The following is an 11,539-nucleotide window of genomic DNA, read 5'->3' as shown; positions in this document are numbered from 1 at the left end:
TGCATTTCTATACATATCAGTATAGTATTCATATGCGTTTCTATACAGTTTAGTGAGTTTATCTTTCTTCAAGGTACTGACCATGGCTTTTCCTGGCTTGCCAGAAAAATATCTTACTTACCACTGGATCTGTCACAGGACAAATTGCTATTGATATAAAATTCTCTCCAAATTCTAATCCAATAGATGGTATACGTAACTTTACATTTTCATTTTTAATATTGTGTGGCAACGCTATCCTATCTAATTGCTGAACCAGTGTAAGAAATTTCTGACATCAACCTAACCATGCTATCCACCAGAATAAGAAATAATCTGTAAAACGTTTAGAAAACGGAGTGCTTGAGCTATGTATTCACACCAAAAGAACTAAAGGAAAGGCATATAATATTTTTTGCTAATATTAAGAAATTAAGTTTGATCAAAATGCACATTGGCTACCTGAACTTATATTTTTGTACAAAAATGCTTCTGGGGTAACAATTTCTGCATTTTTAAAAATACATTTTTAATAATACTCTGACAATGCCGTACACACATATGATGTATTTTAATCATAACCATCGGTCTCTTTTTTCCCTACTTCCACCAAATTGAGCCACCATCCCCTTCAAACTTCATGTCACTTTTTTTCTGTTTGCTACACTTTTTTCTTTTTTTAATGTATCTTTATTAGATTTTTTTAATTTACACTTTAAATGTTATCCCCTTTCCTAGTTTCCCCTCCAAAAATCCCCTATCTCCTCCCCCCTCCCCCTGATCCCCAACCCACCCACTCCTATTCCCAGTCCTGGCACTCCCCTATACTGGGACATAGATCCTTCACAGGACCTAGGACCTCTCCCCATTGATGACTGACTAGGCCATCCTCTGCTACATATACAGCTAGAACCACAAGTTCCACTTCATGTCATTTAAAAAAAATTAACCCACAGAGTCCAGATATTACTTTCCATCGATCTGTGAGTGTGGGGCTATCCATTTTAGCATGGATGACCAACCAGCAGTGATATCCTTAATGAAAACTGGCTCTTCCTCCTGCCATGGCTGTCACTAGCTCCTTGGGTAAGGGTAGAGCTTAATGAGCCCCTCCCCATTCTATGCTGGAATCATGACTGATTTGGTCTTGGCATGCAACCATAGCTGCTGTGAGATCATAGACACAGCAGTCCCATCATGTCCAGAAGGCAGTATTTCACTGCATCCTTGGACAACCTCCAGCTCATAGAACGTTTCTGCTCCCTCTTCCACAACGTTTCCTGACCTTGGAGATGAACGGATAAAATGCTAGTGCTCGAACATAGATTAACAATCTACCATGGCTTTTTCTCTGTACTTTGACTCCTTGGGTGTTTCTGTACTAACTGTCATCCATTGCCCAAAGAATTCTCTAATGAGATCTGAAAGCTGAACTAAATATGAATGTAAAGATCTGGATTTAGAGAAAAGTTTGAATTATATCCATTTAGCAGAATTATGGTAGATTTACCTCTGGGCCTATGAACTCCTCCGACATGAGTTCTTGGCCAGATCTGAAACACTAGCCATATCTTCCTGTGGAGACGGCCTCAAATACAATCAGGAAGCTGTTAGTTACCCTGGTAATACTCATGCCACGACTGCACCCATGGGCATAGCTCTCCAAGACCATCATTACTATAGCATTTTATTACATGACAGATCACCACCTGCTAACAAAGGGCCAGGTTCCTCATCATCCCTGGTGTCTAGGAAGAATAACTCCTCTGACGCATGGAAAAATAGATTCTGTGTTCTTGAGGCTATCCCAGCAGGCAAATGTCCAGTACTGTGTATACCTGGTTATATGTCAGACCAGAAGCTCCTAAGACACTTAGTGCTCTCTGCACCATCGGTGAGAGAGAGCAATGAGCTAAGACTAGTCTCTGAATCCAATCTCAGAGAAGAAACTAGTCAAACAAGAAGCTAGCCAAAAAATAGTTTCGAACTGGCAAATATGACCAGAACTCAAAATTAGAACACGTGATCAGAAGAGGACAGAGAAGCAAGAAGGGGGAAGGAAAGCAAGCCAGACAGCAGTTAGGAATCATTAAACTCTATTACAGATTACGCTTTGCTCTAGTATTGGGGAAAATATAAAAAGATGTAACTAAGTTGACCAGCCCACACAGCTCACGCTAGCAAGCAACAGTATTGGAGTGCCTTGGTAGGACAGTGCACAACTTTAAATCAGTTGAATGTGAACCAGCAGAATGGTAGGTAGCTGTTTCAGAAGGTTATTACTGACCCACAGGGCAGGGCAATGATAACTTTTGTACCTATCTGAATTATTAGATAGAATGCCTATAAATTAACACCCTAATCTGGACCCTCTATAATAGTAAACTGAAAAATAATATTATCTCTAACCCCCACCCCCGGCATCAAAGAAAATCACACCAATCTCTTTTATTAGTTTCAAATTCCAGTTAACTTTTAGGAACATACTTAGCAGTCATGTAAACATGACTTCTTGCCAGACCTGGTGACATGGTGAGATGTGCTCTTCCAACGCCAGCAATGGAGGGGTGAAGACAGGGTGTATGGAGGGGTGAAGACAGGGTGTATGGAGGGGTGAAGGCAGGGTGTATTTTTCTCTCCTTGATTTAATGAGGGGAGCTCATCTTTGGGATCTTCGTGAGCCTTCTATACCAAACCTCACAGAAAATAAAATAGTTAATAGCATTCAAAGGGAAAAAAGTCTTAAACTATAGTTCTCAACAGTCCATGCTCCCTATAAGAGGATATTCTACTCTCAAATAAGCCTCTTTCTATGGGAGACAAGGTATTCGCCATAACAAATGAGGATGGCTGTGTAGGAAAAATTTGGGGGAAGGATTTATGATCCTTTATTTATAAATTTTTTAAAGAAAAAAGTGAATAAAAAAATCATTTTCATTAATTAGTATTTATAAGTGTCGACTATAAGAGCCTAGAATTAAGTGTTAGGCACTTATCCACAACACAAGTATATATATACATATATTACATATATATTTAACTATAACAACAAGTTCTTTTAGAAAGAGATAAATAGGATTAAAAATTGGCTAAGGACACATTTTTTGTTTTCTTAGTTTTTGATTTTTATCTTTCGTCCATTAGATGATATACCCAAAGGAAAATAAGGCAAATACATCATTTGACTTATTTGCTATTAAATGGTAATTTTCAAGAGATCTAACAGGGTAGAGATTAAAGTTATCTCCTAAAATAGGGACAATTGTATAAGTATTGTTTTCAGTTAAGTATACTATAATTGTGCCCTCAGCAAACACATCTACGGAAGGCAAGCAAATTATAATTATGAAGAATTTAATTATATGCCATTATCTAAATTGTACATGGTTCAGCCCTGTTTCACAAAGTGGGGTCCTTGTGGATCTTATTTATGGCATACAGAAATTGTATGTTCACCTTGATCAATAGTTAAGTTAGTGATTAATAAATACTTAGCAGCAATTAGCCCAAAAGTCCAAAGAACATAGACAAATATAACTTATCTAACAATGGGAGGCAGGCAGGCAGACATGTGTAATATTGGCTGCGCTGACTTTGAAGGTCAGAAGATATAGCTCGGTAAAGACGCAGGCAGGGAGTCTTTGTAGATATTTGAGGCAAGGAAGGAGGCATTGTCAGGAAATGAAAAGGGGACTTTTTGCCCCTTGGATGTACAGGGAGGAAATCAAGAAGTAGGAATTACTCTGGCGCAGTGATTGGAACGAACACTAAGTTCAAGAATAAAAGCGAGGCAACAGACTCTGAACAAAGCAACACAATAGGCACACTCTGTAGAAATAAAATTGGATTCCCAACAGGGTTTTAAGAGCATGCTATGAGCTCTATGCTACATCAAGAGGTAAATGCTCCTGGATCTTTACGTTTCCAGAGAGCCCCGTAAATTCTGCACAATGGTCTAAATTGATTCACAACATGACCCCCCGTAAAAGAAAAGCTGCCTCGAGGAAAAAGCTTTCCCAAAACTTTGTAGAACTTAATGAAAATAATTACCTCCATCCAAATAGATCAGGAGGTGGGTTAAGACTGCTCATTGTCTACAATGAACTTCACCTTAACCCCTAACGAAGCAGAGATTTCACCTGAAGCAAAGCTTTAGATAGATTGTCCTCAGACACCAGGCGTTTGCAGTAACTCCCACACTGTACATCATTTTGTAGCTTTTATTTCCACAAAGGCAGCCTTTGACTTTTAAAATAAGAAGGTGATGGCTAAGGACGAAAATGAGGATCGCTTTGTTATGGGGTAGGGGACTGGGATGCCAGAAACTGCAGATGCACACAAAAGGAGTCCCTTGCATATGTCATTAGTTGCTTTAATCCTATCAGTGGAATTTCTATGGTGTATCTCAGCTAGCATAATGAGCCATATCACGATTGGCTGTAGCAATGTCTACTTATTTTTTTAATTATTATTTGTAATTAATTTTGTTCTTTGCATACTAACTACCCTTCCCCAGCGTGTGCACGCGCACACACACACACACACACACACACACACACACACTTTCCTGTCTTTCTCCCGTTTTTATTTGTACCTTCCCCACCAGTTCTTTTCCAGTGTGGTGGCTTTTGGTTAGGTCCTGTGACCCACTTGATTCAACCAGGACTGTCTGTGTGAGCACTGAATTATAACTACCCAACTGGAACCTGAGGGGCTCATCAGTGAGCTCACAATCAAGTCAGTGTGGCCTCATTTTAAAGCAGATACTATAGTTTGCTGTTATTCGATGCTACCTTGTGTATGGCCTAGTGTAGTGGCTATTCCTGGTTGTCAACTTGACTATATCTGGAATGAACTACAATCCAGAATTAGAAGGCTCAGCAGTGACCCTAATCTGGAGGCTGGGAGATAGAAGTTTCTGACCTGGATCTTGGTATGGAGATCTTGAGGCATAGTGGCTATGAATTCCAGAAGATAAAAAGAGGGAGATCTCCAAGTTCAAGGCCATCTGGTGGCACCCACCTTTAATCTGGGCTACACCTTCTGCTGGAGACCTACATAAGGACATTGGAAGAAAGAAGACTCTCTTTCTCCTTCGCCTGCTTGCTACTGACTATTGTTGGGAGTTGGACTGCAGACTGTAAGTCATCAAAAAATTCTTCACTATATAGAGACTACCCATAAGCTCTGTGACTCTAGAGAACCCTGACTAATACACCTAGGAACAACTCGGAGAAACAACTCTCCTCCTGTGCTGGGGAATTGATCTACATGGGTGCCCAGTTTGCCCCACACACAGTTCAGAGGGAAGCTTGGAGTCTTTGTGGGCCTCAACTCTTCCTAACACATTTAGCATCTAGTACTATCAAGAAATCACATGCAATTCCGATGTGACAACCATTCTAGCTAAATGGTAACCAGAAAATACAACTTACTTTAAGTACTTTAGCTTCTGATTTTAGGCTGATTATTTGTTTAACTTTACATTGTATGTAAATGTACATATAACGTGTGTATATCGTACGTGTAATGTACAGATATACATTATACTCTGTACATCTTATTATGGAACAACACTGATTCACATTTAATAGTATGAAAGTTAGTGGGGAGAGGAATGGAGAGCCATGCTGTTTCTCTGTTCACATGTGAGTATATGAATTGATCCCCTACATGTTATTCTGGGCTAACTCCCTGCTAATACATACCCTGCATATTCCTCTGTTCACATGTGAGTATATGAACTGATTCCCTATGTTATTCTGGGCTAGCTATCTGCTAATACATACTCTGCATATGACTGTGGCACTCTTATAAATTCTGCAAAGCAATCTCCCTGGAGCATCTGCCCCCGATCCTGTTCTACCAGAATCTTCCAGTGATTGCCGAACCTCTCTACTGTCCAAGGAAACCAGTTTGATTCATAAAACCTTTATTAACAGGTACACTTACCAAGCTTGTTTCTCATGACCCCTCACTCTAAAGCTAGGGCCCACGGAAACTTTCAATGTGTTTGTCACTTCCTGCTTTAGGTTGGGGGGGATGGAAGGGGGTGATTCTTTGCTTGGCCTTCGAAATCTCAGACATTTTTTCTGACTCTTTCCATGTATTTCAGATACATGTTTGTTTCTTTCCCTGCCTTTCTCTTCATTGAGCTGTGTCACTCTGTATCTCACACTAGTGGGGTGCATAGAAAACACTAACACACTGACCACTGGAGCCATACACTTTTCCATTCCCAGCCAAGTCCCTGATGCCGAGAAGATACTCTTATCTCCACATGAGCAAGTACTAAAAGGAATAAATAAAGCCAGTTGCTTCTGGTGTGATGCTGTTTTGCCAACACCTTCGCAGGACCACCCAGCAACAACAACTAACTAGATAGCTGTGCATCCTGTAGCTTCATCAAATACATAGAACATTAACCCTTTCAACCTCCAACATAAAACCCAGGTTGAGATGACTGAAAATATAATTGCTAATATTTAAGACGATATCAATGTTTCACTGGGGGTCCTTTAACCCTCACATAAACACTGACATCACAGGCCAATACAGGTTCAAGTTACATAACTTGTCTGGAATAACACATCCTAAGTTCGCCCTAATCTATGGAAAGTCCACGTTCTTTCCACTGTTTGTTGGCCATCTGGAGAGCTGTGTGTAACAGGGAAACATGGTTCAGCTGACTTCCAATCTCATGACATCCTCAGGATCTTCACATTACACAAACCAGATTGAGTTCATAAAGCTGGAAGGGAGGAAATTCTTAGAAATGTGCACAATGTTTAAATTCATTTATAAGTGAAACTCAAATAAATCACGTGGCCAAAAGTTGCCAAAACCCCGAGGCCTGAAAGTCAACTCTTTTTTGCTTAATGAAACCACCAAAGTTGCCAGGGATTATGATTTTGCTTCTTAAAATCATGTCAATACCTGAATAAATGCAGTAATCGCTCTTGAAAAGGACCTCCATATCCTAAATCCTGGGACTTATTAATGTTACCTTATGTGACCAGACAAACAAACAAACAAACAAAACTCATCTGTAACTGTGTGCTTGAATGAAAGATGAAAGGATGGAGAAATAACCCATCCTCACACATGGAGGATCTAAATGCAACCCCAAACAGGGCGATATTCATACAAACAGCAGAGGGGGGTTGTGGCCTCAAGACACAGAGTGCTTGCTGAAAGGCACCAAAAGCAAGAAGAAACAGCTAGCGTGTCCTCTAACACCTCCAGGAAACCTCCAGAAAGGTCCTCCAGAGCACACGACTCTTCCAACACTGTATCAGCACTTATAGAAGAACAGTTTTAAACCAACACACTGTCCAAGTCCGCACTCACACACTGTTGATCCCGGCGCTTAGGGAGGCAAAGGCAGGAAAATGACCATTCAGGGTCAGTCTTTGGCTTCCTGGTGAGTTTAGAGCAGATTGGACTAAGAACCTTACATTGGCCTGGGAGGTGGGGGGGGGGGAGGGACTGCGATCAGGATGGAAAATGAAATAATAGTAGAAAAAAATTTAAAAAAATAGACATAAAAACAATGGACTACAGTAGCCATAGGAAACTAAGATTCCTAAATATTAAGAGGTATAAATCACGAATCATGAATACCCTGAAGATTCAATAACGTCAGTAGTGCATCCTTCATCCATATCCTTTCAACAGAGGAAGAAAGAGGTAAGAGGCACTCCCCTTCAGCGGCACCTTGACATGGGTTTAAACTGACCTTGGACAACATAGTGCTATGACCACTTGGATTTTTTTTTCTCAATAAACAGATGGTTTTACAGCAACTCTTTGCTTCCTGCCCATTTAGACTGCCACCATTACGGGGCGGATGTTAGGGCCGAGACAATAAATGAGAACTAATAAAACAGTGAAGTGCTCCACTTTCAACTCAGTGAACCAAGGCAACGGTTCAGAAATCACGATGCGGCTTGGTAACCGGACACTGGGATGGATCTGAGGCATTACACTGCTGGTGGGTTTGAGACCGTGGTAGGCAATAACACTCCACTCTTAACTGTCCCCAGGCACGGTGGGATGGCTTGACTGGGCGGATCACCTTCAATAAGACGGATGGCTTGAGAAAGGATTTTGACCTGGACATTATCAGTCTCAAAGAGGAAGGAACTGAAAAGGTAACTTCCTGGGTGATGAGAATTATCCAATGCACTCGGGAAAGGGCATTGTTCGTACATTTCACCGAAATGGCACAGGGCACTGGAGAATGACAAAGTGACTTTCTTGGCACTTCCTTTAACATCCAGCATCCTGGCTCATTCTCTCTCACTTGGATGGTTAGCACGGATGGGCTAGATGGTCAAATTTTAATGTGGAATTAACAGCACTGATTAATGTTTATCAATGCTTGGTCTATAACGCAACTCTGCATTGTTGTCTACATAACCTTAAGCACCGGCATGGGGAGGCCCATCTTGTGAAGAGTTTACAAAGTTGAGTTTAGATTTGGAACTGTAGAAATTGCAGCTGATTTATCTATGGCAAGGCACCCAAGGGTTACTCAGAAATTAATTTTAGCTGAACTCTATTTTGAGATTGGTGACAGAGGGATGGAATAAAATAGTATAGAAGAGGAGCAAATTAGCATGGCATCCTTAATTTAGGACGAATGCTAAAAATTATCATTTTAATGCCGGATTCTCATTTTAGGATTATTTAGCTCGAAGTCTCCATTTCAAAGTTTGAGGTTTTTATTTTAGCTATTACTGAGACTAACACAAATATAAACTGTTAAGTAATGATAAAGGAATTTTGCTGCTCAATATATTTTACAATTTTAATTTAATATCCATGTACCCAGGTCACAATCAGCATTAAAATTGGAGGATTTGCCTTCAGGACCTTAAGGACTAAAAGACTGAGAAAGTCCAAAGCAATTACCTGCACGTCAGAACTCCATAGATAAACACATTTTCATATGACAGAGACTAACTCACAAAATGTGGTACTCAGCATAAAAGAGCACTTTGAAACAGCTAATTTCTTGCTTAATTTCAAATGGTTAGTTTTATTTTTAATGCAAGGTAACATTTCCTTGTCTGTTCCATTGGTTCTGTTTACTGGGACACATTTTTCTCCCTTGGCAGATTATAACTGCCCTCTTCCTGCACACCCTATTCCCTAAACACCCATTAATTCAAACGAAGATCAATTAATCTAGATGAGAAGGCTGTCACAGGTGTTGATAACTGAGAGGAACAATTAGCTCACAGTTTTGAGAGTACATGCTACACAAGAATGTGGGTTTCCTATTTCATAAATGCCTATTTCTCGCCTTCTCCATGGTTTAAGTGTCACTCTACTATGTTCTTGCCTTCTCCATGGTTTAAGTGTCACTCTACTATGTTCTCGCCTTCTCCATGGTTTAAGTGTCACTCTACTATGTTCCTCTGCTGGTTTAACAGAGCACAAAAAGCTACCGACCTCCATAACTGTGTTTGCGACTTGGGCCAGAGGGAACAAGAATGTTTATTATCACCTAAAAGCTTATGATTACTTAAGAGTGTATCTGCTTCTCTAGGTCCACTCCTTTTTGCCTTTTTTGGCTCCTCTGCGTGTGTAGCTGTTAAGGAAATGCCTTTCCTTGGCTCAGGCCGGTGATAAACTAGACAGAACCACTGTGGTGTCTCCACGGCTATTTATATGCACATTGATATTAGGCACATTGAAATGCTGTTTTCCCATCAAAAGCAAAATCAAAATAGATGAAAGTGTTTTCTATTTGTCTCTTATCTCTTCAACCTCTGCAACACCTTTTCTCTTCAGGTGACTCGGCCTCAGTTCCTGAGATGGCTGGTTGAGTCTTGAAGGCAGTGGGGAAGGCTAACATGTCCCTCGGGATCCAGGGGAAGAGATGCCCTCACTTCCCATGCCAGCTTCTTGGGGCTCACAGGCGAACCATTATCGAAAGTCCATCCATCCTTTGCACCCTGCCTTCTACTCTCTGCAAACTCATAATCAAAGCTACATCATCCAGCATGTTTCTCTGTATAGCTTAGGAAGTGTGTGTATGTATGTGTGTGAGGAAAGACCGATGGGTTTTTTTTTTTTTTTTCACCGTGAAATCTTTTTAACAGTTCTCTTAAAGTGTGGTGACTATCTTCCAACCCTGCAGCATACTGGTGAACATTCAAAAGTGCCTCAATTTACTCTATGCTGTGTAAAAGGAGCACATAACTTCTGTGACACCCAGCCTGCCCCTTTCATTTCCTTGTCATACCTAGTGTTGGTCTTTACATGAATTAAAATGCAAAAATCCCGAACAAGAGGTGAGGACTGCCACGCAGACGATATACAGCACGGTTCCCTGCTGCATTTTAATGAAGTGTGTTTTTATTTTTCCCTCTGAAACCCCAGGCCTCTGGTGAAGTGTCTAAGCACTTGTATAAAGTGTGGAAGAAGGTTTGTACCCTGATAACAACTGCAGGACAATTGGGGTGGGGTGCTTGCACTCTGCCAGTCTTACCAGGCCAGGAGCTTACCAGATGCATGCAGATTAAGGGGGGGGGGGTGCTACAGAAGGGAGGGGGCAGGGAGGCAGAGTGTGTAGACATTCCATGGGCTAATAGTGGTGGGTGGGTAAATATTTCTTTCCCCCTACATTAGCTTTTCCACTGGACATGATGATCAGTGTCCATGGAGACTGATGAGGTAATGGTGACAAATCCAGACGACGGCCCATTTATAGATCTTCTCAGACCACTAAATATTCCCCCTAAGGGGAATGAAAACAACCGGTTTGATCCGTCAGACTAGTCAGGCTCAGGCCTCTGAAGGCAAGGACAGTTTCCTCAATGTCACCCAACTGTGAAGTATGGGCCATTGCCAGCAACACCCCCTGCTCACGAGCCGCCTTTGCTTTATCAGGGCATACTGTCTTGACATTTATTTTAGAACTAGTTTCCAGAGGACAAATCAATGGGAAACTTTTGAAGGGAAATGAGATGATCTTGTAAATTTTAGCACCCGCTATTTCATAGTTTATTGCACAGGATCAAGTTGCCAGTGACTGAGCATAGATTTACATAAGCAGATGGTAGACACCAGAGAGACTTGCTTGAGAAAAGTGTCCCGGTGACAGGCAAATGCTGCACTGCCACAGGCCTTTATCCCCCCTCCCACCTCTCTCTCTCTCTCTCTCACTCTACTTAAAACCAGTTGCTAAAATTTCTTTTGATTGACAGATGGACTTTAAATTACTTCAGGCAGTTCACCTTGGTTGGTTTGGTAGGCTCACTTCTGCTTTCAAATGATTGGTTGAGTCACAGAAATTATAAACAGTTTCTACTAGTGGCCAAAAAAATAATCTCATCATCCCCTTAAAAGAACTCAGCAGAGTAGCTCAGAAATGTCCTTCTTTTTATGTATGTACATATATATATATATATATATATATATATATATATATATATATATATATACACATATATTTTTATTGATGAACCAGAGATGAACAAGTTTCCTCACTTACCTGCCACTGCCACCTGGAAAGCAGCTTGTTATTTGAGCTTGATCCTCCCAGGAC

General features: G+C 40.8%; 1 protein-coding gene across 7 annotated transcripts in view; it reads left to right on the top strand.

The window, feature by feature from the left end:
* Positions 1–11,539, top strand: part of Grik1 (glutamate ionotropic receptor kainate type subunit 1) — a 396,194-nt gene that overhangs the window by 326,962 nt on the left and 57,693 nt on the right. For 4 of the 7 annotated variants that reach the window (XM_021209775.2, XM_021209772.2, XM_021209776.2 and 1 more), the window contains exon 8: positions 8,025–8,132. In XM_021209775.2, the coding sequence (XP_021065434.1) occupies positions 8,025–8,132 (108 nt within the window). Of the gene's footprint in view, positions 1–8,024; positions 8,133–10,371; positions 10,417–11,539 lie in introns of all 7 variants that reach the window. The other 3 variants (XM_021209773.2, XM_021209771.2, XM_021209774.2) reach the window with 1 other exon arrangement.

The sequence above is a fragment of the Mus pahari genome, chromosome 12 (genome assembly GCF_900095145.1).
Source record: "Mus pahari chromosome 12, PAHARI_EIJ_v1.1, whole genome shotgun sequence".
Classification (NCBI taxonomy): Eukaryota; Metazoa; Chordata; class Mammalia; order Rodentia; family Muridae; genus Mus; species Mus pahari.
The sequence above is the reverse complement of the archived record's forward strand: the minus strand, read 5'-3'. Positions and strand labels throughout refer to the sequence as shown.